This window comes from Pezoporus flaviventris, unplaced genomic scaffold, assembly GCF_033815535.1.
Source record: "Pezoporus flaviventris isolate CSIRO_AGI_PZ_B2104156 unplaced genomic scaffold, CSIRO_AGI_Pfla_v1 ptg000001l, whole genome shotgun sequence".
Taxonomy (NCBI): Eukaryota; Metazoa; Chordata; class Aves; order Psittaciformes; family Psittacidae; genus Pezoporus; species Pezoporus flaviventris.
Genome location: NW_026892549.1, coordinates 56,745,858 through 56,773,780, shown reverse-complemented (window position 1 = coordinate 56,773,780; position 27,923 = coordinate 56,745,858). Strand labels below are relative to the sequence as shown.

General features: G+C 44.0%; 1 protein-coding gene and 1 long non-coding RNA gene across 2 annotated transcripts in view; one reads left to right on the top strand and one right to left on the bottom strand.

Annotated features, from left to right (window-relative positions):
- CPS1 (carbamoyl-phosphate synthase 1) overlaps positions 1–26,542 on the bottom strand; it is a 109,024-nt gene extending 82,482 nt beyond the window's left edge. Inside the window, exons 1-3 of the mRNA XM_061459519.1 lie at positions 26,418–26,542; positions 7,772–7,922; positions 1,525–1,628 (exon numbers count right to left, since the gene is read on the bottom strand). Coding sequence (XP_061315503.1) covers positions 1,525–1,628; positions 7,772–7,900 — 233 coding nt within the window. The 5' untranslated portion in view covers positions 7,901–7,922; positions 26,418–26,542. The remainder of the gene's footprint in view (positions 1–1,524; positions 1,629–7,771; positions 7,923–26,417) is intronic.
- On the top strand, positions 1,522–26,944 carry LOC133272372 (uncharacterized). The gene is made up of 2 exons (XR_009744397.1): positions 1,522–1,626; positions 26,410–26,944. It is a non-coding gene; the product is annotated as an uncharacterized LOC133272372 (long non-coding RNA).
- Positions 26,945–27,923: the final 979 nt, after the last annotated feature.

Below are 27,923 nucleotides of genomic sequence, written 5' to 3'. Positions count from 1 at the left end.
AGGAGAGAGTCATGCAAGGTTAGGCATGAGGCTGATCCTACCTTTTATCTGGAAACCACACAGAGCTTAAATGCATCCTTAACTGTGGTATGAGCCAATGAATGTCATAAGAGATAGGTCATGACCAACTTGGAAGCCAAGTTCCATTACTCAAAAGGCTGCAAATGATTCAAACCTCTGTTTGATCAGGGCACTGCTGGAAGAACAAAGACAGCTCCTCTGCAATGGCTGCATTTCAATGGGAGGTGATCAGATCCACACATAACTCACTATCATGGTTAGCTCTATCAGTCTTTAAAGTTGCTCATCACAACAAATGCTATGACACAAATGGACTGTCTGAAGTCTCTTCATTAACTATCACTATATATATATATATATATATATATCTCTGGAGATGGTGGATTCACCCTGGTTGGATAACAAGTGACCATGAAAGCTGCTGCGTCATTGCCCTCCTCAACTGGACAGGTGAGAGAAAATGCATCAAAAGGCTCTTGTGTCAAGATAAGGACAGGGAGAGATCACTCACCAATAACCCTCACAGGCAAAACAGACTTGACTTGGGGAAATTAGTTTCATTTGTTACCAATCAAATGAGAAAAGGGTAATGAGAAATAAAACTAAACCTTAGAAACACCTCCCTTCACCTTTCCCCTCCTTAGCTTTATTCCCCCATTCTCTATCTCCTGTCCTCACAGCAGTGTGGAGGAACAGGGACTAGGGTTGTAGTCAGCTCATCACATATTTTCTCTGTCAATCCTTCCTCATGGGGAGACTCCTCCTCTGCCCCAGCAAGGGGTCCCTCCTCCACAAGCTTCTCCAACACAAGTCCTTCCCGCAGGCTGCAGTTCTTCATGAGCTGCTCCAACGTGGGTCCCTTCCATGGGGTGCAGTCCTTCAGGACAGGCTGCTCCAGGCTGGGGTCCCCTGCAGGGTCACAGCTCCTGCCACTAAACCTGCTCCAGTGTGGGGACCCCACAGGGCCACAGCTTCCTTCAGGCATTCCCCTGCTCTGGCATGGGATCCTCCAAGGGCTGCAGGTGGGTATCTCCTCCAAAGGCTGCAGGAGCACAGCCTGCCTCACCATGGTCAGCACCACGGGCTGCAGGGGAATCTCTGCTATGGCATCTGGAGCAGCTCCTCCCTCCTTCTGCACTTGGTGCCTGCAGAGCTGTTGCTCTCATATGTTCCAGCTGCAATTTCTTCTGCACTTCAGCTTTTTTCCTTCTTAAATATGTTGTCACAGAGGCAACCACCACTGCTGTTGGGTTCAGCCTTGGCCAGTAGTGGGTCTATCTTGGAGCCAGCTGCAGTGGTTCTATTGGATATAGGGGAAGCTTCTAGCAACTTCTCACAGAAGCCACCCCTGTAGCCCCACACTATAGAAACCCAATACACAACACTGGAGTATGTTCTACATGCTTGCATCAGGACCCTACAAGCTTGGGAAAAGCAGCTTTCACACTTTAACAGTCTCCCAGACAAATTTTTGTGCTTATCACTCATTTGCTTTTATCTTACCCAGAAAGACCAGTGTTGAATACAACTTCCCCTGCTGTGGAGGATGGATAGCCAAAAGAATAGCCCTTCATCTTCATCCCATCTTCCAGCACCAAGTTCGCAGTCTGCAATTGGAGAAAGGCACATGAAAAGACTCAAACACAAGAACAGGCTTGATGTTTATAGAGGTAATACCCAAGAAACCTGCCTTTTATGCCTTACTTGGCAAATATTCATGCCCCTTTCCCAATCCAGCTCCCAAGATACAGTTTCCTTTACTAGTCTCCTGATGCTCATTTTCCTTCCAACACTTGGGACACATCATGCTCCTAATGAGGGCAAGGCAAACCTCAGCGCGAGCAGAGCATGTGCTGTTATCACTGTGGGATCACCCTTCCATATCACTTTAATTTCTTCCCCCCATTATACCTTGGAATTAACCAGGTGTAGAGAAAGGATCACCTCTCCTCCCAGTTTTTGCTCAAGGCTTGCTTAGCCTGTCCACATATTGGTTGGGAAACCACCTGGGAACTCCAGCTTCCACCAAAAAAGTAATGAGTACATGTACACCAGAAATGACAGAATGAGCTGGGAGATTCCCTCACACAGCAGCATCACCGGTGACATGCAGGGGGAGACAGAAAGCAAAGCTGGAAATAGATCTGCTTCTATAGATCCGGGCTTAAAAGAACTTGATGATGAACCTTTTGGGCCCTGAGAACTTCTCTTCTGGAATGCCAGCACAGCTGCCTCCTGGGCACAGAGCTGCAGTCACAGAGTGACCACCAGTGCAAAACCCCACAGGGGATGTGCCAAGCATGTCCACCAGGCAGCAGCTCTCACCATGATTTAACTTCATACTAGGGTTTTGTTTCAGAACAATTCCTCTTGCTGGGATTTTAAGAAGAATCAAGATCAATTTGCTGTAGAAAGGAGCAGAACTACTTTCCATTAGCCATAAATCAGACGAACAATCACAGCAAGGAGAAATTTCATTCCCAGCATTGAACATTTTGTAACAATTATGGCAAACATTCATCTCGAGCTCCTCTGCAGTTACAAATACTGCACAGATCAATTACTAATGTACTGAAAAACATAGTAAAAATCAAACTGCACCAACAGGTAATTGAATTCTGTGCATCTGGGATGCTTTTAGCCTTGCATTTTTTCCTCATTAATGCCAAACATCCAGGCATTCTCCAAAGGTTCAGAAATCACTGAAGTGTCAGCAGTGCCAAAAACCCTTCCCTCCCCAGTTATAAATACGTCCCCTAGGTTTAGCCCAAATAAAACTTACAGTTTGGTCAGCTCCCATATTTCACTAAGCTTCTTATTACAGAAAGCCTAAACCATTACAAAGCACAGAGGTCACTTGGGTGCCTCAGACTGGGCTTTGGACAGGCCCCCTGCCCTTTCTGAAGCCTGCTGAAAGCCAAGCCCATGCTGCAGACATGGGAGACTGGCTGTAAGAACTGGTTTTCCTCAGCCTTGGAAGAGATGGACCCTTTCCCCCCACAGGCCACATTATTTGAGCCCACCCAAACATCAGCTCCAGTTCAAGCAAGTCCTGCCCTTTGCTGGCACAAGTTAGGATAATGATTTGAATCACAGTCCCAACTGCAAACAGGCTGGGAAAATCCTTCAGGAAGCAACATCCATAATAGTGGAATGACCAGAAAAGTTAAGATCCATCTAAATCCTGAGGGGCCAAAACCTAGTGCAATCAGTGTGACCTCTAGAACCTTACTCTCTTTTTAGTATTTGACACAAATCTGCATGTCTTCACTCCCACCACAGACCACCTGCCTTTCTACACACTAGCACAGAACCCATTTCTGTTGAACAGAAACCCCCATTGTACTATTAGATCCCCTACACAGTGTTTAAGTAATGCAGAATGTCCCCGAGCAGCCATAACCTGCCTGCAAGTTCAGCTATCGCAAGGGATAGATGTTCAAATGCTTCCCTCCCTTACTTGATTTATTATTCTTAATTAAGTGGCTGGTTTGTTTGTTGAGCATTCTAGAAGCAATTATTCCTGCTTAGATTTCTAGCGGAGGTGTTAGCATCTCCCCACGCTGCCAGCCTACCTTGCCTCTGCACCTATGTTTTAATGTGGAAAGTGATTTACAGGCTAGCAAGAAGGCCAGCTGGCTCTGTCAGGGATTAGCTGAGAGAGATTTTTGCTTTCACAAAGCCAACAAGAAATAAACAAAGCTCCTAAAGCTTCTGTGAGGACCTTTTGTCTCCAGCCTTCTCAGAAGCAACCCCATGAAGTTTCACTCAAGTCTCTGTTGTAGTCTCAACTGGAATGTTTCTTCCGCACACACCCCCAGCGTGAGACATGGTTTGCAACTTGATTTGTCCCTCCCACATGCCAGTAGCTTTACCTTTAGCAGAGCTCCCTGTGCTATGGAGAGGCTGTTGGGCTCTTGAAGAGCTTTGAGGATGGAGATGGCTAACAGAAAGGGTCATGGTCTTGGCTACAGCATTGCTATATTTGGTGCATTTTGTCAAAGCAGATTCCAAAGTTAACTAGTTCAGGCCCTACTTCACTAAGGACTTCCCACATGAAGTAAACACTGTAGCAGTTCAAAAACAAACCCAAAACAATATGTAACAAACCAGATTAACTTAGTTGCAGTTAGTTTCCTGCCCTTCCCATCTACACAATGGATAATGGAGACTTGCAACAGCTCAAAATATCTGCAGTACAATTTACTTCTTAAAGTATGTCTGCTATAACCCCCTGTACTGGAAAGTGAACAGGCTATTTCTCCTCTTTTCTACTTGCTTCACAAAGTAACCAGCCAAGGAAGTCACGTCTTTCCCCTCCAAAGAAATCCCTCAGCTTATCTTGGCAAGGGCAAGCCAAATACTGAACGCTGGCTTGGAGAGCTGCGTGTATGCAGAGTGCCAAAGCCAGAATGGACACTGCTGTACAGCAGAGACACAGCTGGGTCTTGGTTTCAGTGCAGACCAGTTTCTTTCCTTCCAGTAGAAGATGGCAAAACATCTCCTGTCTAAGGCAGGCCATGATTCCATGCAGGATGATAGCCTCTTGGCGTACAGTTCTGGCTGGCTACACAACAGCCAAAATACAAGTACAGAAGCATCCAAAAGACACCAGACTTCTTCTACAGTAGAAAGATGGTGCCAGGACTGTGCTACATCACTGTCTAAAGACCAAATAATCAGCAACAAAGGCAGATTATTTCTCTTCGACAGAAAAATGTCTCCTCTTGTGAGTACTCTGGAAAACTGTCTGAACATTGCTAAGACTTCCTTTGCTAACCCCTTATATATATATAGTTTTATTTTGGCACATTTGCTTCTGGCTAGTATTAAGAAGAAAGGGAAAGACTAAAGAATGGATCTTGGGATAAACCAAAGAAGAGTCGCTTATGCTAACTTTGGGGAGAAGCTTTGGATGAGTTCCTTTACCATCCAAACCAAAGCAGAAAGGCAACACGAGTACCATGGTAGAAAAGTCACAGCTCCTACAACTTAACCTCTTCTTAAGGCTGTTCACACCAATGCCACAAATATTTGTGACAAAAATCAGAGGAGGGGGAATGTAGAGGCACCTCAGAGAAGCCACTCAGCACCCAAGGAAATGAGCACCCCTCTGTGTCCCCACTGTAGCAGCTCACTAAGTTCCCCCAGTCTTTAAGGGAACAGGCCCTGTTTTACCTCCCCTTCACTCCCACCTCCAGAGGGAGAATAGTGGAGTTATTTTCTCAGTTACTTTTCACCTGTCTCAAAATACATGTGAAAGCCCCTTTTACAGTAACCTGAAATAGTTTCTACAGCCAGAGCTCAAAAATTTCCTTCTTCTCCCTTTCATTTTTAACTATATTTTTAGCTTGTTCCTGGTGGTTTTTATAGCTCTCCCAATCCTCTCCTTACTCATCCAGCTATACTCCTACAAGCCACCTATTTATTGCATGTACTACTCTTTACATCCCCACTTAACTATATTGGCCTCAGATGAGCATTAAATGAGAGGAGCTTTGAGCTGCAGTCTCTCTGCCCATTCCTGAATTAGCAAGCAGCTTGGTTACCTCCACACCAGTGATGCTAAGCACCCCTTCAGAAAGCCCATAGGGCTCTCTGATCTTTTGTCTGTGCCCCTCTTTCACTCCTGGATGCTTCATCTCTCCATTACAACTGAAGGGTGGGATGCAATAGGGAAATACGGACCCGCGTGTCCCCACACCTCAGACTGCTCACCTACAGTTGTGTTTCCCCACACAGGCTGAGTTAACTGGACAGAAAAGGGACTTGGGAAAAGAATTATTAGGCTTTCTAATAACTACCTCCTCTCCCTAATGCTTTCTAATACTTTACTTAGCTTATATGTTGGTTAGAAACACATTTTCATTGTATTTTGTTATGCTCCCTAAAATAGCCTACTGAGAAAAAGCAGTAAAAGGCAACTAAAGCTCATTTAAGCCTGCGATAATGAGAGAATGGGATCATTACCTGTACCATCATTAGCCTACACATCTTAATTACTTTGCATTTCACTCCATCTCCAAACTTCTTACACATATCTATTACCTCTAATGATGGCTGGAACCCCGAACCCAGCCATAAGTCACTACTTGGTCACTTGTCTCACAAATACAGTTAACTTCCACACTTTGACACAAAGCCATGCAATAGGTTGGCTTTTTAAGACCTCTTCCTTAACTTTTCCCTCAGGTCTGCTGCTTTATTGCTTCATATATGTATTAGAGAGTCTCTTGTACTTCTGCTACCGTGGCAAAAAAAGTGTATAAGCCAGTCACTCTCTCAAAGCAAAATCCCCAGGCCAGGAAAGCTTCACGGCTTTGTATTCCAGATCCTGTATTCAAATGAAATCATGCAGCCCCTGCAAAGGTGGTACTAAAAATCCACAGCCAAGATCTCAAGAGCCACAGGCTCTTAAACTACAATAGGTATTCGCCTTCTTAGTCTCCGTGATTACAAGCATCCACTCTGACAGCACAAACTCCTGCAGGTATTGAACTCATATAACCAAGTCTAATAAGAAAACAGCTTTCCCCAGTTGTAATGCCAAGGCAGGAGTTGTCACATAATACGTGTCAGAAAGAGACTTCTGGGGCTGGCTGGCTAGCACCACATCTAGTGAGCCCAGTGCCAGGACAGATGCTTCACCAGACTCAGCATTTCAGATGCACAGCAGGTCTTGGCCACACTGCAATAGATCCTGTCATACACCTTGAAACAGAAGAGGGGCCCAGTTCATTCTGACCCACTTCAGGTATATCTGCAATTGCTGGGAGCAAGGTTAAAATAGGGTTTGGGGTTTCACTTGGCATTGCTTTCTTAACAGGTATTCATTCTCCTTGCCTTCAGCATTGGTGTCATTGGCTTTAAGCCATCAGTCTTTAGCTTTACAAGTACAGAATTAGGTAGATGCTAGAACAGCTGGTACTTTTAACTCCATCAGAGTAGGGCAGCAGTTTTCCACAAGCATGAAACTTCTTAATTGGATGCCTCAGCATTATGAAATGTGACCTTGTAGGTCTACCACCGTGTAGTCCTTGAATGAGTGACAAAACACGTACCTAACACCATCAATCTGTCATTTAAGATGCCAAATCCAAACTTCAGATGCTAATCCGTCAGTGTAAGAATTCATCAGATCCAGCCTACTTCAGGTGCCTACCAGAATTATCCTGTGTCTGTTCAAAAGGCGATGCAGCAATCCTAACCATGGCCTACAAAGTTTTGCCAGTGGAAGATGCTTTTTACCACAGCATACTTATAACCACAGCCACGGTAAATCAAGAGCTGATACACTCGTGCATTCACAAAGAGTTGTCTACCTCTCTAATTAATCTCAGAGCCACCATAGTTCCCAATACATCAAAAATAAATCCTCTGTGAATCCAACGGGATTAATCACATGCTTCAAGTGATGCATGTTTTTAAATCTGATTCATGCTAACATGGACTGAAAGACCTGCTCTATTAGCTATCAGTCCTATAGAAGGCTGGGCTGTTTCTAAAGAAGATACCATATAGTAATTAACTGAAACCCTGAACTTCCACCTTCTGGTGCAATTTACCCTGTAATTTCCATTCCAGACTACACAAAAAGCGTGTTTGCTTTGCTAATATAAGCATCTAGCCAAGCAATTCCTTTGCTCAGGGTTCAGACAAACCTGCTTTGGTCCAGATAAGCCCAGTTATCTGTAGCAAGCTATCCCTCAGCATACCAAAGCCATCTATTAAACCACAGTAGCTCAGTTACTGTTACCTTGATGCTCAACAACCTCGTAGCAGCCCTTGAGAAACTCCAGTGATCAGCAGACAAATTGCAAAACTCCCATCTGCCTTTCAAAGTCTTCACCACTTTGCAAGCTGTCAAAATTCTTGTCATCTTGAAAGTTGCTGATGGGCAGCTGAAGTTTACAGAAGATGAGACAAAACAACAGTCTGCTTGTAGGTATTTCTTCAGGGTTTGGTGCAGACAATACACTCTTGCAGCTCACATGAGAAGAGGACAGAGACACAGAGAGTGTCGTGGACTGACTGTACAGAGCTGCCCAACACCTTCCCATTTATTCTGCCATCAAACACCTCTGGTGCAGCCCCACCTCCTCCCGCCCCTCAGAGAGGGGCTTGCTTAGACACCCTTGCAACACGTTCTTCAGGCTGGTCTCTAAGCACTGCTGCAGGGGTTGTATCATAGGCCAGGCTTGCTGGAAGACGGCAAAACCTGCTGGAGAAATCACAGCTACAGCAGTGAAGACAGTTCTCACTCTGAAATAAACACTTTATGTTTCAGGAAGAGACAACAGCACCACTTGTTCTCCTCACAGCACATGGTCTGAGGAAATTAAGAGTCTGTTCATAGTGTGCTTTTGAGTGCTCTTCAATGTGCGATCTGGGGTCTGCATATTAGCTAGTTGGACAGCCTGAGGCTGCTGCAAGCTATTTGTACTAAAGGAAGTACAAATGCCACCAAATTCTGTGGAAAGCCATAGTCTTTTATTCTGTTTGGAGAACAGACAGGCACCAGCCCTAGCACAGGTCCCTTTCTGCCCCTTCCCAAAGAAATGAAAAGCACATCACCACGAAAAATAAATGGCTACAAGAGAAAAACCTCTTCTTGGTAAATTTCAATGGACAGCAGCTGAAATAAGGTGAAGTTTTCCATATGCTTTCCCCTGATTGACTACAGACCTTTGTGACTATCACTTCTGAAAACAGGACACCTAAACTATAAGAAACATGTTGCTCATTATCCAGACATGAAAACGCCTAATGAAGGCAAAAGCTTTGGGAGAAACATGTACATTACTGATACTCTTCAAGAACAAAAACTGGTGAGGCCTGTTTTGAAACCCAGGGGATTAAAACTTCAATTCACTCAGACACAGGAGGAAAAAGAAAGCAAACCAAGAGATATAAGCTTTTTTGCAGCTGGACACATACTGTTGTAAAGGATTTAGTTGACCTTTTCTAATCATTGACAATAATAATCAGGACTTCTTTGTACACAGTGGTTTGAGATTAGTCAAAATTCATGCCAGCATCACATACAAATATTTCCTGCACAGCTCATTCTAGCACCAGGTTGAACAGTCATGCACACAGTAAGACAAATAAGAGAGGGCAGTGGGGTTGGGTACTCTCTGGTACACGGACAGCTTACTGGAAACTTGAATGAGAAAGACACATGGGAAAGCCCCGAATCCAGGTGACTGAAAGAGACACAGGGTGGAAGACAGACTGGGTGTGGAGGAGCTCACTGCTTTAATATGAGCTTTCCATGTGTGCAGAGCTGGGAGAAGCAAGTCCACAATGTTTTCTGGTAACCTGAGTGCAGTTTAGAAAAGACAGAACTGTTTTTCCTACAAGAAGATACCTGACAATCATTCTGATTCATAGAAGGAGCTCGAGACACGCAGATTCTGCTTTTTGCAACAACAACAAAATACAGAGAACTGGGAAATGGGGGTTGGTTTGGGTTTTTAGCTCTATTTGTTTGGGTCCAGCCTGTAGAGATCCAGGTTGGAGATACACACAGGAGACAGAAGGTACAGAAAGCAAAGCCATGCTTACAAGCAAATGGATGGCAAAGACCTGTATCTTGTACTGGAAAGGTCATCTGAATATACAAGCACACGTGCATTCACACATGCAATTCAGCAGCCAGCTTTCTTCCAAAGTCACATTTCACATTCGGTTAGCTTTACACCACCAGGAATGTCAGACACAGCATTTGGAAGGTTACAAACGCTACCCTTTGTTATGGCCATACTGAAGGGCAAATTCTGCACTCCATTTTACTCTTTGCCAACATGAGGCAGTTATTTTGGCCCTGGGTATAGATGTGCTTGAACTAGAACCAATTCACACTGGCAGTTTTAGCACCCTAACTGCTAATTCCCAACTATCCTCTCTCCACCACCTGAGTTTCAGTGTGGCTACACAAGGAGACAGATCCAGCTTAAAACAAACCCTTGCCTTCTGCCACTAGGCCATTCATGAACATAAGGAGCGAGGGGAAGAAGAGCCATGCCTTTTGGCAGAGCAGCATCTTTTGCCAGGTGAAAAGAGCTGCATAACCACATAATGAACTGGCTTCAGTTATGGATCTGGAATACATACATAGACATATATGTTAAGGACAAAATGCTATATGGGGAATAATAGGCAAAAAATGCTTTCCTCTCCACTGCAAGGATGCCTCACTGACAACTGCTATAGATTTGACACTGCTGTCTTCCCTTTCATTCACCCACGTTTTATTATCAAAATTAAGCCCACCTCAGACCTTCTGAGATTAGCAAGGTTATCCTTCCAGTCCATGAACCACCTTCCCTTTTAAAGCCTCCACCATTACAGAGGAACTTCCCTCTGCCAGCAAATCAAGCTATTTGTCTCACTGCGAACATGCTAAAAAGAGGTGATGAACTGTTGACTCTAAGGCCAGGAAAATATACCAGGTATTCCTGAGAGAAGCCCCAGTTCACAAAAACCTGTCAACATACAAACAAGCCTTCTGTGGTTTGCGCAGATCTTATGTATGTGCTTTGCTTAACACAAAGACCAGAAGAGGCAGAATCACGTATTCCTTTCACTTTCGCTCTATAAACTCAGCCTTAGTTTTGGAATTCCTCGCTTGCTGCAGGGAATCAATAAGGAAAACGGAACCAACCATAGAAGAGTGGAAAAAGGAGAGCAGCAACCAAATGGTTTTATGGAGGTGCAACCATGCTGCCTGAGCTTAAAACCTGCCTGCCAGTACATGACTTGCAATTGTATCACCCCTTCAGGAAAGGAAGTTTGGGCAGGGCTCCGGAAGAAGGATTCTCATCAGAGAAATCAGGAACGTAAAGCCACAAAGGCAGAAGAGTCACTCTTCTGTGAACTGTAAGACCAATTCAAACAGTGGAGGGGGAACTATTCACAATTCAGGCTTCCTTAACAGGGTCTTCACTTGGCATAGGTGTTTAGAAAAAGGCAAACTACCTTTTGTTTCATATTCATTTACACTATATCCTACACAGATAGGAAGTAGGACAAGGACAGCAAAGCGCTCATTAAAATGAGGAGCTTTTTCTTACTGTTTACAAGTAAAAAAACACCAGGAATTAAATTTGTCACACAGTCCCACTGAACTGTAAAGATCAAACAAAATCAGTGGTCTATGGCTTTGCAAATCCCCAGGGCCAAGAGATCCAAAGCAAGCTAAGTGCCTACATTTCAGAGGCTTAAAACAAACTGCAAACTGCTTGATCTTCAGAAGTGCTCAGAGCACTTGCGGCCCTGCTTAGGTGCCACAGGACTGCTACTCCAGAAGAGAAGCTTGGAAGACCAGAGATCAGGGCCAATTTGTGGGCATAGTGGCCCAGATTCATGATAGTGCAAGACCAAAGTAACTGCCTCCAGCTCAGTGGAGCTCCAGAGGCTAAAATCTCTCCTGGACTGGGATCAGTGTAACAAGCAGTCCATGTGAATTGCTTGGACTCTCCTTCTTGTGAGATCAGAGAGGAGTTTTTTTCCCCCTTTAAGTGTCCTTCAGATGCTTTCAGAAATCACTCCTGCCATCTGTCAGGTTCTGTCCTGCCCCAACTAAAACATATTTAACACATTTCAAAAATATTGAGTGGAAAAGCAGAATAGTTGAAGGTGGCAGCACAACAGAAATCCTCTGCTGCCACAGGGAATAAGATAAATGCTCTTCTCCATCCCTACAGCTAGGAGAAAAGCCCTCAGTGATTTGGAAACCCTGCCTTTAAGGCAAGCTCCACGTGCTTTCCAAGGAACTTTCAGGAAGAGTTTGGGAAGTACCTGAAAAATATTAAGATTTGCTATGTATTTTCTAACCAGGTGTTAGTTTATCAAGCAATATCACTGCAATGGATACAGGAATAGGTTTGAGCCAGATAACAATTTCTGTTCTTAGCACATGGCTAACAACTCCACTACCTCAGAGACCACAACTTAGTCTTTTTGCAGTATGTAGGGGGGACTAAACTAAAGTTCTCTTTTTCACATGCAAATGAACTAACAGCATCCAGGCTTCCCCATAACTTGACCCTCTTGGGTTGCTCCAAGACAGAAAGCAAGCTCAGGTACACTTTCAGATGGGCGGCTTTGAGCCAATCTCAGATTAAATGAAGCATTTCAAACAAAACTCACAATGTCTAGGAAACACAGTAATTGCAACGTAAAGTGCAACAAGCCAAGGATTCCAAAACTAAGGCTGATCTTCGCTTGAGTGTATAGCAGGAAAATGAAAGGAATAAGAATCAAGTGGAGATCTTGCCCTTTGGCTCTCCTTAATTCTGTTATTTAAGCCACAGCCAGAACAGGTGGGTTTTTTCTATACAGTTTGTTCTATTTTAGAGGAGGTCTGGGGGAAAGGGTATTTTAAATTTTAATGGGAGAGGTTCATAGCAGATCTTTAGATTGGGGTGCTGCATTTTGACTCACCCTTAGCAACTCTCATGACCGTGACAGGAATGATTGAACATAAACTCACATGATTTATTTTTTAGATGGAAACAATTCCAAGTGACAAGGCAAGAAGAAGTAAGAAGTAAAAATAGACTGCTCCTAGCTGCCCACTGTGTCTTTATAGGTGTGCTCCTGCTTGAAGCTTGTTTCCATCCAACTCAGTGCCTTTCTGAGATGTAAACTCCCCTTTCCTCTCTGGTCCCTAATCCTTTCTACTACCGAGTCCTGGCTTTTTAATCTCTGCCTCCTTACACAGTTTCTCTGCATGAATACCATTCTCCCAGCTCCGTGATGGGACTTCTCCTGCCAATCACACTTCATGGGTCCTGAAAGCTGCTTTCTCTTGAGCACACTTCCAAAGGAAAAAAAAAAAAAAAAAAAAATCACCCTTCCCATCTACAGAAGTTCAGTTTCCCCCATTAGTACTCACTTACAGGAACGGAACAAAAATAAGAGTGAACAAACCATTTGTTGCACATTTTATAATATATATTTTTATATATACATCTGTGTGGTAGTGGCAGGCATTTCTCCTGTAATTCCCTGAAAATCTCATTTATCAATATGTAACACATCAGCTTGATGTGGCAGCTGGTGTCTTACCTTACAAATAGGTCTGCTGACTTCACCAGGAACTGTTCTCCATTTTGCAAGCATGATATCAGACAACCATAAGACTTTAAATGCAGGTTCAGATGTCTCAGGGAAGCACACTCTACATTCATCCACAAGTGAACTGTTTCCTTATGCCAACCATTTTACTTTGCAAGAGTGTCACAAATCCTGCTCTTTTCAGTTCCAAGTGATGTTGACAAAGGCCCTCCTCTTGAAGATCAGCACCTCTTGAATAACACAGTGGAGTTAAAATTATTAGGAAGAGTACGTGGCAAGTATCACCTCACAGCCACCAGAATGATGGCAAGTTCATATCAGATCAGTTACAGCATCAGATGTTAACCTTTTGGGGCCTTTTTATGTCTTCACACTCCTTTATTTATCCTCTGTATCTACTGAACAAAGAATATAAGGACAGTTTTATCTGCTTCCAAAGACAATATTGATAGCTGTAATTGGATTATATAAATAAGCCTGAAAAGCAGAATCAATTCTTGTCTTTACACCTTTTCTCTTTGGTTTTCATATACTTTTCTTTTTTCCTGCAAGGCCAGATTATGACTGCCATGTCTGCTAATAGAAACAGTAAAAATCCTACCAAACCTTAACCATTTTCTGCAGAAGGCAATAATCAATATGAAAACCAGCATGAAACCTGGTTTTAATAACACAACAAGACTACAGTCTTAAATCCCAGCCCTGCAGTCCTTGCTCACTGAAAACATCATGTCTGGGTGAAGGAGACCTCAAAGAACTGAGCCCTAAGCCAACAATAAGAATCAATGGACAACACAACGTGCAAGTGTGCTTTGAACAAGATGTGCTAAACTACATTCATACTGTAACTATAACTTGAAACATCTTCCTAATTCTGACTGAATGTCACTTTTGTTTGGGAGTCCAAACCAACCAAAAAGTATAAAGACATGTTTTAAACAGAGTTGCTCAAAATCTCACTTTATGACATACTCCAAGCAGTTACTGGAACTACTGATTGGGTTTTTTAGAGAAACATGTTTTTCCTCTTTTAAATCAATTTTTTCCCTCTTTTTCATTATTTTTTTCCTTCTTTTTTTGTGTGTTTTCAAAGCACAAACTGAAAAGTGAATTTTGGTTAAAAACAAAAAAAAAAAAAAATGAAGACTTTCTTTTCAGGACTTTAATTAAAATGTCAAAAAGCATCAGACTCAAACTGAGATGTAATTTTGCCTTTCTTCACAAATATTAGTTCAGTCTGTCTGACAACTAATAGTAATTGAGTTCTGCAAGGCAAATCCTCAGTTGTGGAAACAGACCCTCATGCCCAATGCTCAGTTTTATGAAGTTAAGGAAATATGCCTGAAAACAAAGCATCCAGGGGTGGTTGCAAGTACCAAAGGGATTCAGGATGCGGAAGGGTTAACCATCAACCAACAGGCCCTGTGAAAAAGTTTCAGTTCACACCTTATGCGAGAGTTTGAAAAGTTAATAAAGGCTTTTCATCTTATAACATGAAAAAAGTACTGTAACAAAAGAAAATCTCAAACCAAGGCCATGCGAAAGAGAGTTAACAAAAAGGGCAAATTTCTTATTGATTCTGAATTGCCTATCTTTGCACATCTCTTCTTTTACATATCTTGTGTATAAGCAGTAACCAAGACCGCCTTTTGACTAATAAAGTTTCTATAATGCTTGACAAGACTTATGTATCTATTCCCAGGTCGCAGAAAATCCATTTTCAAGAAGATTAAAGCTTTTCCTTAAAGCTTGAGCAGCCCAGGGTATACTCATTTGCTGTCTGGGACACAGAGCCCATGCTTCACCCAAACTTGACAAAGATAAGGCCCTTATCTTCAGCAAGAGAAAAAAGAATCAATGTCTTGAAAATGGGTCAAATTCCATTGCCACTGGGATTATCAGTTCCTCTTAGTTCAGCTGACTTGGAAGAAATAAGAGAGAACCCTTGCAATTACTGAAAGACACTGATGTTATTCCAAAAGGCCAATTTCTGAAACCCCTTAGGTAGCTAAAACTGAATGCTGCCAGAAGAGCATTGCCTGAGGGGTAATAATGACTATACAAAGTGCAGTTTGCTCCCAGTGACACAACTGAACACCACACCTCAGACACGAGTCTTATGTCCATGCTGATGCAACCAAGGGAAACGGGGCCAGGAATCTTAGAGCTGCCAGATAGGAGTCTGCATTGTCTGACTTCAGTCCAGAGCTCAACTCTATTTACTGGAAGATGTTTGGAGGCAGCAAGACTTCTCATTCCCTGACATTTTCTAAGAAGACATCTTTACAAATAGGGGCCAGGATTAGGAGTCATACCTTTTCCCTTGTGATTCCAGAGGCTCAGGCATTCCGCTGGCTTGTTCCCATGGATCACTAAAAAGGCCAAACTGGCTTTATGAAATAAAAACAAATCAAAAGGGCTACACAAACACCGGCTCCCCCATGCTGCACATTCTTTACACAGTTTAAGAATAACATGACCTTACAATGCAAGATTAGCTACATTTGCTCAGGATTCATGTTCCACCCGCTGCCTTCTGTGGCCATCCTGTCATGGGTGACTATTTGATAGGTTATCATAGCCCAGTGTGTTTGTTGTAGCAAAGGAAAACAAAATTGACTCGCCCTTGATTAGATGATAAGTAAATAAGCTTTTCCTAGAATGAAGGCTACAACAGAAACTGCCCCTAAACTGCTAATTTATGCACATAAAACTGCAGATGTGCATTTGCACAGGCACATACTGTGTTCACTGGACAGTTTGGTCATTTTAATTTGACTTGATAGTCCCTTCCTCCCCACCCCCCCCAAGTGCAATATAAGTTTGCTAAAATCAAAACTTCTATGACCAAATTGTTTTCATGGACATTTTGACCTGGGACAGACCATTTGGTCCAGCCTTCATGGTGGACATCTACAGAAGATTTTGGCCAGACGCACCACACACCACCCTGTGATCTCAGATCTATGACTAGGGTGACCCAAAAGGAAAGTAAGGAAATGAGTAGAGAGATAAAACATCCATCAGAAGATGGTAAGCACCAGATCAGAAGGGTATGCTATAGACCTATATATTTCCTAGAACAACAGGTCATCACAGGTAGGCACTATGGAATATGATTCACAGTAACTTCTACCCATTCCCCAGACTATAAAACAGCCCAAATAAAACCAGAGTTCTTGTTCCTAGCACATTATTGGGTCAGGCCTAAAGCTAGGCTCATTCCAAGGAGAAAAGCAGCTCCACTGCAGTAGTGGAGCACAAGATGAGTCCTGATGATTAACTTCTGAGCTAGTACCTTCAGGATTTCTGGACAGTAAGCCTTATTCAATCAAGCTTGTTCTGAACAAGAAATAGTCTAATAATTATGTGCTCTAACATTTTTTTTTACTACAACAGATGTCATATCCAGTGACAAGACACATAGGAATGGCTCAAAGCTGCACCAGGGGAGGTTCAGACTTGACATTTCGATGTATTGCTTTACTGAGAGAGTGGTCAAACACTGGCACAGGCTTACTAAAGGGGTGATTGATGCCGCAGCCCGTCAGTGTTTAAGAGGCATTTGGACAATGCCCTTCATACCCTGCTTTAACTTTTGGTCAGGCAGTTGGACTGGATGCTTACAGCAAGTCCCTTCCAACTTAAGTATTCTATATGAGAAGACACAGAAAGTGTTCCACACAAAGGTCCTTCCCTAACTTCAAGTGAATAAAAGTGATTTAATATTCCCTTTGGAATAAATATGTTTATTCTTTGAAAAGGAAATACATCACATTTCTCCCCATGCTAGCTTCTTACCCTTTGGCACACATCTATGAAGGGCTGGATATCCCTGGTTTTGGTGGGAGGGGGCCTTAACATTTCATAAGAGCTATTTAACATGGCCTTGGCCTCTCACCATATATCCAGCATCCCTGGTCAATCAGCATTTTCCTTGTTGCTTCATGCCTGGAGCTCCAGATTGGAAGGACCTGCAAACCTTGTTTGTCTTTTTATTTCTTTTTATAACCTTCCTGTGGTTACCCTGGGGAAAAAAAAAAGACAAAAGTTTTGGCTCTTGTACACTGGGCTACGCACAGAAGCATTTCATTGAACCTACAGATTAAGCAGACAACATGCCTGAGGATGAAGATCTCTCTTCAAATAGCACAACAAATTCTTGCTATATAGATCTGCAATGTCATTTGATTGGGAAGTAGGAGATGGGACACAATTTTGACTGACTGAAAAACATTTTAGGGCAGGAAAGCAAAGATGTTTGAAGAAGTAATTGATGCTGTCAGGTTGTGTTCAGGACTTTAACCCCGCAACTCCAAAACTGTCTATTCAGCTAGTTTTCTTATAATAGCAAAGAAAGTTAATTATAAGACAATGACCACTGATACAGTTTTATGCCCAGCAATATACATTGCTGTACTTCAACAAATACAGCTCTTCACACCAGTAAAACCCCCAGAAACAGGTTCTTGCCCACAAAGACCAGCTGGCTTAAAGAGAGTCTGTGCTTTGGATCAGGGGCTTTTATCACACACAACCCTGGCAGAAATGAGTGGGACCACTAATGTAGGCCTTGAGTGAAGTTAAGATGCCCTTTCCCTGAAGATACTCTGTATTGTACTGTTCTCATCACTCATTTCACCCTGACACCTACCGGTGTTCAGCAGGGTTTAAATTAACCAACCCATGGGAGGAAAACACTAAACACAGGTTTTACTGTACAAATAGCTGACTTCATGAACAGATGTGATTAAGCTATTACCAGATTTTTGGTAAAATGAGCAATCAAATTTAAAGGAGAATAGTATAAAGGCAGCTTATTCACTTGCCAGTACTGATTAAGTAAGTTAAATACTCAGGTTTCCATCTTTATCCACTGCCATAAACAAACCAAAATAAATTCTAGTCACCTATTCCCACTTCCCATGGATTCCATCATGCTACAATCCATTATAACCAAAGCAATCATAAACTACCACATCCAGTGCAATGAAATCGCATTAAAGTGATGAAATTTCATGACAGTTAATTATAACTGGAAAGTTTTCATTTCATTACTTTGATCACAGAGGTCTCAACAACAGCATGTGCTTTGGAGTTCACAGCAAAAATAAGGAGCCGGCTCATATGGGCCATGTGGTCAAGAAGAGCTTCAGTTTGTCATTTCTAACTTGAGAGAGAAAATAAGGCTTGAAAAATACAGACCCCTCAGAACTGGAAGCCCTCCAATAGAAGGTATCCATACAGTGAGGCATCCAAAATCACTGGCTGTCATCCATGGTAAGCTGACATGCTGTATCTCTGGTTCAAGCTTAGCCAAGGTTGTTCAAATATGGAACAAAAATACACTGAAGTGCTGCTTTGCCTAAACAACTGTATATTACTGCATTTACTCCCTGCCACACAGGCTTCTTGCAAGCATAAGCTCTCTATCTCAGACAACTGTCTAGAAACGGGGTCATCTTGCACAGGAGACTCTCAGGCTACAGAACAGGACCACCAAAGCTGATACATGAAAGCAGAGGCAAGGGAGGAGGTGATTATTTGCAGCATTAGCATCTGAAGTGTCACAGCATGGCTGGCACAGAAAAGAATTAAACTGAGTTCTCTAAACCAGACTCCTAGAAGTGAGAAAGCTTATCTAGAGACAGCTTTGTAAAGGAAGAGCTCAGCAATGCTTCAAGCAATGCAGAAGAGCCACAGGAAACCAGGATACAACTTGCCACTGTATGAGCCTCACACAGTGCCTCTGAGCAACACAAAGTCACAGAAACAGAAAGCACCATTTGACCTGAGCACACGGCATTTAGAAATGATATAGTGGAAAGAGCCTATCAGCTGGTAGGCAGGGTGGATGGAAATGATGGTAGGGACATCATCTGCAAAGAGTGCTTTACACAAGTTTCACTCTTTCCTGTTCAGTCAGGGAGTCAAGCCAGTCATGCACTCCTGCAATCAGATTTTATCTTTCCAGACAACCTAATTATCTCTCTGCTTCCCTTCCGCCCCTAGCAATCCCCCTGCAGCTGTGGCACACTCAGGAACGTGCTTTGAAGAATTTAGAGGCTCATTTTAGGCAGCATGGGTCTGATTTCCACCATCAACAGCACAAGAAATTGGTCTCAAGTCATGACTTCGGAAAAGTCTCCAACTCTTTATTCTGCTGATCCGCATGAAGCTCAAAACCCTTACCCACACAAATGTCTGGCTTTGCCCTAGCCCTTCTCCTCTCATCTCCCTTACTACAGCACCTCATCCTGGCAAAATACACCTTTTTGCATCAGAGTTCTGACCCCAATACATTTAATTGTGCAATCCAGCAGGTAGAACAGCAGTGCTGGTATGGTGTGAATGCTTCCAGTTGTCTGTTTACCACCACCCTCCCATCAACTTCCTACAACAGATGGACTGTGATTTCACAGGCACAAGAAGGTTCAATAACAGGGAGGGAGAGGCAGGAAGGGCTCCTGCTTCAGTAAGAAAAAGCCATAGTACAACCCATTTTAGGCTTCTCCAGAGAGCAAGTAAAAAAAATAACTAAAAATCACTCAAGTAAAATAAGAAATTCTTTATGTTTTGACAGTCATCAGCTTTCAAACTCACCACCTAACACAAAGGGCGTTATGCACACCCTTTCCCTACCCTCCACATGCTTAAAATAGTGGGACAATACAGATGGGACATTTCCATCATATTGCTCCATGGCTGAGGAATATATAAGCATTAAAGCCACATCTGTGTCATTTACCATAAGTCTAGACAGTCCTTCACAGACAAGCCTGCGGTTGCTTTGCCTGCATTCATGAACCATTCGGAACAAGACAAGGCCAAAATAGAGGCTCATGAACTTCACGGCTCGAGCACAGTGCTGCTACTGACTAAATGCAGGAATCTGTCCTATCTCATATCCCTCACACAGAGTTGCCTGCAAGGGCCTTGTCAATGTATCTTTAGTTGTTCAAACTGGAAGCAGTAAAATCATAGAATCAACCACGTTGGAAAAGACCTTTTAGATCATCAAGTCCAACCATTACCTAGCACTGCCAAGGCCACCACTAACCCACAGCACTTAAGGCCTCATCTACACACTGCGTGAATACTTCCAGGGACGGTCACCCCACCGCTGCCCTGGGCAGCCTGTTCCAGCACCTGAGCACACTCTCTGTGAAGCACATCAACTGATCTAGCACATGGGGTCATGAGCACACAATAACCTGCAGAGTGGCAAACATTTTCAGTGCCAAACATCTGCACCACCAAATCCAGGACACTTACTTTGGAAGGCTCCCTCCTTGTGCAAAGGATCTCCTCTTGTTTCCATTGTATACTGTTTTGAGAACTCCTTGAACAGGAAAATTAGAAAGTGAGAAATGAGGTAATTGCAGAACAGAATCCCAAAGGAAGAGTATCTTCAGTATAACATGTACACTGGTACTCTGAGCAATTAGTTTCCTTTCATCTGCATCTTGAGAGAAGTCACAAGAAAGTAACTAAGATGAAACATTATCCTTGCACAGTGGGAAGCCACAAGGTTGAGAATGTAGTGGGGAAACTGCCCCTTTGCCTTGAGCAACATCATGAATTTGCAAACTATTTCAGTCCTTAAAAGCTAAGCTTTATAAAGCCTTTCTGAAAACAAAACCGTGCCAAAATATATAACAGACAAGGAGAGCAAGAAACTGCGGCACACATGGCAAGCTCTGTTCCTGTGTTCTAGGCAGCCACCCACCAAGAGATGTCACTCTGGAGAAGAAAGCCTGCTTCTGTCTCCTGGCACTGGAGCATGGCTTGTGGCTGAGTGACAGACAGCTGTGCTGGCCCTGCACCAGCTGGGACAAGCCCTCCCTCTGAAAGCCTCAGCACATCAGCTTGATTTTTGTAGGGAAAATGAAAGCATGTAGAGTTACGGACACATTTGAGGCATGAAACAGTGCTCAGCTTCACTCCAAGAAGTGCCCAGCTGCATATGGGGGATATCAGACATTGGAATTGTTTGCAAAGGGCCATTCTGAATATCTGAACCATGAGAAAGAGTTCAGCAAAGGTTCACAGCTTAATAGCCGCTGAGATATTCAACAGGAAACAGAAATCTGTAGGAAAGGAGGTTGATTAGGTGGCATTACACATTTATAAGGGACAAGTATCACAGAATCACAGAATGGTGTGGATTGGAAGCAACATTAAAGCTCATCCACTTCCAATCCTCCGCCCAGGGCAGGGACACCTTCCACTAGAGCAGGTTGCTCCAAGCCCCATCCAACCTGGCCTTGAACACTGCCAGGGATGGGGCAGATACAGCTTCTCTGGGCATCCTGTGCCAATGCCTCATCATCCTCATACTGAGGAATATGAAATGAATCAGCCTCTACCAAGTTTCCCTGAAGGAGATGAGAAGCTCTGAAGAAGTCCTTCCTCAGAGCCAGCCACCACCCTTCTCTCTCTGGAAAGAGCCACAGAAACACAAGTCAGCCACAAGCCTTGCAGGGGCAGGGGACAAGAGTCAAAGTGAGTGAACTCAGTGGGTAATCCAGATGCAGGGGTCTGATGGCACATACTTCCTGACCAGGACAAACCTATTACCATAAAGGTAGAGGCAGAGAATGAATATCAAGATACTGGCAGAGGTGCCAAAGCATTGCCAGATCAGAACAGACCTTGCGATGCTGCCTGGGTGTCTCCATTGCTGATGGTATAGATGCTTGTCCTGGGTTCAGCAGTAGCAGTCATTTTTCCCCTTCTTGGTAGCTGATGCAGTGCTGTGTTTTGACTTTCAGCCTGGGAACAGAGCTGATAGCGATGTTTCGGTTTGGCCAAGGACTTTGTGAGCCTCATGCTCTGCCAGGGGGGAGGGGAAGCCAGGAGGAAGCAGAGACAGGACACCTGACCCAAACTGACCCAAAGAGGTATTCCATACCACAGCACGTCATGCCCAGGATGTAACTGGGAGTTAGCTGGAAGGGCTGGGAGACTGCAGGGTTGGAGGAGGTATCGGTTGGTGCTTGGTCGGGGCTGGGGGGGCAAGTTATCGGTCGGCTGGTGGTGAGGTGTTGTATTCCCTTGTTATTTCCTTTATCATTATTATCATTGGTGGTAGCAGTAGTGATTTGTGTTACACCTTAGTTACTAAACTGTTCTTACCTCAACCCGTGGGAGTTGCATTCTTTTCGATTCTCCTCTCCGTCCCTCCGAGAGCAGGGGGAGGGCAAGAAAGGGGGGGGGGAAGTGAGCGAACGAGTTACCTGACTGGGTTTAAACCACGACAATGCTCAAGACTGAAGGTCCTTTAAAAACATGACACCCAAGTTTCACCCCTCAGAAAAACCATTAGCACACTCTGAGCAATAGCAGATTCCACTAGAAGGAACGCATAATATGTACCTTCATAGGGTACCAAATGAAAAAAGAGGGTTCTTTCAGTGCCCTTCAGAGTCCTTAGATCACCTCTACAGCTTAATTTTATTGCTCAGTATCACAAAGTCCCTGGTCACTGCCACTCCAAACTGCTCACATCACTAAGTAAACAAGTCAATAGTCATGCTTGTGCACTGCTCGTCCTGTAGACATGCAAAGGTGAATGCAGGGGCAGACGGATGTCAAATACAAAGTCAGGGTGAGCAATCAGCCGTAACCCACATCATGTTTTCACCAGCAATCATATCCAGTCCTCATGCTGAACTTTAAAGACAGAATTAAGGATGCAAGTGCCCTATGCAGACTGCTTTAGTCACTGCAGCAAAGCAAAAGAAATCTGACGTCAGTCCTGTCCAGGGATCAAAGTGTATCAAAGTCTCAACAAACCCTACTGTCTTCCAGATGACCTCATCACCAAAACAGTCTTTAATCCAGCTCTCAGCAGTTTCCTGTCTGTTTTTCTTTCCTCCTGCCCACATATAGCCCTTACTGAGCTCCTCAGTTTCCAACCTCTCCCTTTCATTTGCTAAGAAAGATGGATTCCCATTGTATTGGAGTAGATCTCCTACGGTACAGAAAGAAAATGGCAGAATGTCACAGAGGATTGCTACATGCGTTTCTCCAAAGAGTTCTGGCCTGATGCTCAGAACCACTGACCTCTGCTTCTTGCAGCAGAAGCCAGCCACATGGCCCGCACTGAGCAGTATACAGCTGCCTTCCCTGGATGGCAGGCAGAGCAGGGCTCCTCCAGCTTCTTGCTTGTGGGACAGGGACATCTAGCGGCTGAGAACAAGAAGAGCAGGGTAAAGCAACAGCAACACAAGTTGCAGCTACCGTGCGACTAGGGATATGCTGGTAGCTGAAACGGGATGCAGCTGCTGCCGACACGGAGACAGATGTTGGAAACAAAACCGTTAGGCCATTAACTGCTCTACTCAGGCTAACATGCCATAAAGCAAAATATAAACCCATAGCATCAGGCACACCAGCTCTGAGGAAATCCTCCAATACCACCTTTCCTGTCTGATGCTCAGGCAGTATATCAGCAAACACATGCAGTAACACCAAATCACAGAATCATATAATCATAGAAAGGTTTGCGTTGGAAACAGCCTTAAGATCATGTAGCTCTAACCCCCTGCCACGGGCAGGGATGCCTCACACTAGACCATATTGCCCAAGGCTCTTGTCCAACCTGGCCTTGAACACTGCCAGTGATGGGGCACTTACCACTTCGTTGGGCAACCTGTGCAAGTGCCTTAGCACCCTCACAGTAAATAACTTCGTCCCTATATCTAACCTGAACTTCCCCCGTTTCAGTTTGAACCTATCACCCCTTGTTCTATCACTACAGTCCCTCTCCAGGATCCTTGTAGGCCCCCTTCAGATATTGGAAAGCTGCCCCTAACATGCTCTCATAACTCCCAGAAACTGGTGGTTCAGGCACCTCCTGTACACAAGCACAGTGACAACCTGTCATGACTTAACTCCTTCACCCCTGAATGCTACTCCAGCCATTTCAGTTGATGTCTGCTAGCTTTGAAAGCCAAAGTGTCACCTTCCCCTCTTCACATCCATGACACTTCAAGACTTTACAGACATTTACAACAGCCCTCTTTAGATGTCTCTTTTCAGCCTGAGTAGTCCTAGCCTAGCTACTCAGTGCTTGCACATATGCCATTCCATACAGTTGATGACCTTTGTTTTGGCCTGATTAGTTCTACAACTTGTACCACTTCTAGCTCTGCTGTCCTGTTTGAGATCAGAACAAATACGTGAGATGCAGGTGAGCCACAGACATACATAACAGCATTCTTAGTTTTCGGCTCTTCTCCTTTCCCAGTGTCAATTGACTTTCTTTTACCTTCTAGTGAGCAGGTGTTTTCACTGAATCACCCACTATGTTCCCCAAGATGTGAATGGGAATTGCTAGCTCAAAGTCTACTATGGTGTGTATACAGAGTCAATCTGTTGTTACTGAACACTTAGCTTAACCTATGACCACAATAAATGCAGGCAGGATATAGGGGAGCTGTGCCCCACACATACTATTAATATAATCAATTAGCTTAGTTCAGCTACTGTGACCAACATTGAGGCTTTGGGCTCTTCATAGAAGGTGCTAAAACAATCAATGCCACCTGCAATCATGGCTGCTGCGCATTGGAAAAAAGAATCCAATAAAATAAGAGGCTTTTTCCCTCTCCTGGATATCCTCCTAAAATGAAAAACTTTGCCATCATAATTCCAAGATATAACACTTGTTTTACGTTCCAAAAACAAGTCTGCTTAGCTTCAAATGGCACTAAGGCTTTCAATCTCTTAATATAGGTTTGAGTTTTTACTGAGAGCAAATACAGTGAGCCATGGCTCTAATAGGAAAGCACAGCAAAGTTTCTAGAATCATTCCTGGTTTATACAGAGCATTACAGCTGAAATAATACCAATATTCAAAATTATTATTTTAAAAGAGGAAACTGACACCTTTGATCTTTCATATTTCTTAGGACACTTTGGATATCCACCCTAAATACGTAATACCTTTAGCCATGCTGCTGCTGAATAAACAACGTGTAAAGAGAGGCTAACAAACGGAGCTGGGAAGCTTCTCACTTCTACTCCGCACTGTCTGAAGCTTGAACACAAAGAATTCAACAGAAAAAAGAGACAAAACAAAGAGAGACGGAGAGATAAATGCCCCAGGTTTGATGACATCTTAACTGTCCAAAAAATTCCGTACTGCAGCTGTTCTGTGACCATGGCAAGACACCCCTGGAGCAACTCTTCAGCAGGTAAAACCTCTCCCACTGCCCAAGTGCTTTGCTTGTACAGTTTTCCAGGAGAGCTATGCTCTGTAGAGCACTTCCACACACAGCCTCCCAAATCCCATTTTCTATTTGACAAGTCTATGAAGGACACCTTATCCTTGCTCACTGCACTCCCCTCACATAAAGCATGCACTCACAAAGGCAAAACAAGCAACCTTCACATTTATTATTATGGGATTACCATGCCAAGCCCATCTGGCCCACAGCATGGAGGCCTCTGTGCCAGGTCAATCCGACCCTGAGAGGAGGCTATGAGGAGGGGTAGATGCCAAAGCACCATTTTGGAAAGGCCACTTGCAATTCCACATGTGCATTGCCCGATGTGGGCACCTGCTGACGAGATTAGCACTAGGTGAGATTACAGACCTGATGGATGCCCATAGCCAGTGAAGGACAGTAACACCAGGAGGAAGCATCTCCTCTCAAGCAGGTGTTTCAGTTAGTCCTCAGGCAGGATGCCAGTCTGTAGGCAGCTGTATACCTGGCAGAGATTTGCATCCTCACTGGAATGAGGAGGGAACAGACACCCAAGCATCCTGAGGTTTTCTTCAAGAAAGACTGTGAAACATCTATTTTACCCATGTAGTCCCAGGACCAACAGACATGCTACCAGTGCAGTACAGACTACCAACAGGCAGGATCATTATGCTGTTAAAATTCAGTAAGGATCTGTCTTTCAGGGAATGCTGTGGAGCAGAAAATATGACTCTTCTCACAGGCAGAAAGATTTTGGGACATCTTTTCAACCACTGATGATGAGTCACTTCAGAATCAGGTTTTTCTAGGGCTGTGACGGGCCTGCCAGGAAGGCTACTGCACCCATTTTCTCACCATTTTCTCCATCCACTCTGATGACTGAAAAAGAGCAGACCTGCTTTAATTGTCTTTTTTTCAGCAAATCCAGCATGACCCTTTCCAGAGAAAGCAAACAAACAAGTTCCTCACCCCAAACACCCCAATGTGACACAGACTTCAATGAGAACACATGAGCAGCTTCCCTCTCAGGCTCATTTCCTTCTTTCATTCCCTGTTCTGCACAGGCAGGTTACTAAGGATGAATCATGAGTCACTTACCTGAGCTCTGGGTGACAGTCACAGGTACTTTGGATTTATCCTGGGCAGCAGCAGGTCCAACTGACCATAACCATTTAGAAAACAACATACTGAAACGAAACTGCTTGGCAACAGGCAGGATAATTTGGGAGAAGTATCTTTGTCGTTAAGTGATCTGGAAAAAGAAAAAGAGAATACAAGAGGAATCAAAGACAAAAGAAAGACTCTAAAGGTGAAATGCCTTGCGCTGGAAGTTAATACTGAACTGTGCCTGGGGGAAAGACAGCAGAGAGTATTGTTTTGACCTGCAGATGGAAGGGAAACCACAGGGCTGGGAATTTAGCCATAAGCAAAAGACCCCACATTATTTTTGCTGATGCTAGAGCTGTATAACCTTCCTCCCAGACTTGAATGCAAGGCAATGACATGATTGAAACTCTCTAAACAAGAAACAGCTGAGTGAAAAGGAACTGAAAGCAAATCCAATTGGGATTCCCTCTTTGCTGCTTGGTTGTCACCACCTCCTGCAATAATATCTTTTTTTCTTTTCTTTGAGCTCTGATTTTTACAGATTGTAATAAAGAATTGACACATGGGTAGAAAACCAGAATCCCTTATATAATACAATTGTTTCAAGCATGAATGCAGTATTCCCATGAGTGCTCTTGATCACTACCAAAAAGTAAATTCTTACAGCACCTGTTTCCCTTAAACCCACCCAGATGGATTCAGCTCCTGCAAGGGTCAGCATCACTATACTTAGACCTACCCAAGAGCTTCAAGCTCAGCCACATTCATTTGGGCTTTCCTGCAGAACTAGAAGTACTGGGGAGCTCCAGAGCTGCACTTCAGCAAGCCAGACCCCAAGCAGGGATGTTACAACCCATCTCAGGCCTACAGGGTCAGGAAAAGGGGAGCTGGGCACAGTTACACTAAGCAGAAAGGCAGCAAGGCCTGGATCCAGAAATACAGCTCATAAGGACTACACTGCCCAGTGAATGCTGCCATGCAGCCAACATGGCTGGCTGCTCAGGGGTACACTGCCACAGGATGACTGCAAGGAGAACCCCAACACCAGTGGAATTTGAGCAAAGCACTGCTCAGGACTGAGTTGTAGGGATCAGCCCTCACAAGGAAGACATGGCTCAGCCAACACAGTGAGACAGAGCAGCTCAGCAGGGGCAGCAAGGAAGAGCTCCTGTCCCTCATCAAGGCCCTACCTGCATGAGGAGCTACTGCTGCTGAGAGGAGCAGGGCCCGACATGCGCTCCTGGGAATGACCTTCTGCCACCACATGCATACGGCCACCAGCCCCATAGGCCCACCACGGTGCCGATTCCCACAAGACCTCAAAGCCCCCAAGGCCAGCTTCAAGAAGCCCCAAACCCCTACAGAGCCTTCAAGTCCCAAACGACAGCCAAAACAAACTGCACAGGGCTCCCTAAACATCAAATAGTTGATGACATGGCAACCCCAAACACCACAGAGCTCCTGAACACCAAAGGACCAGCCACATTGGGAGCCCTA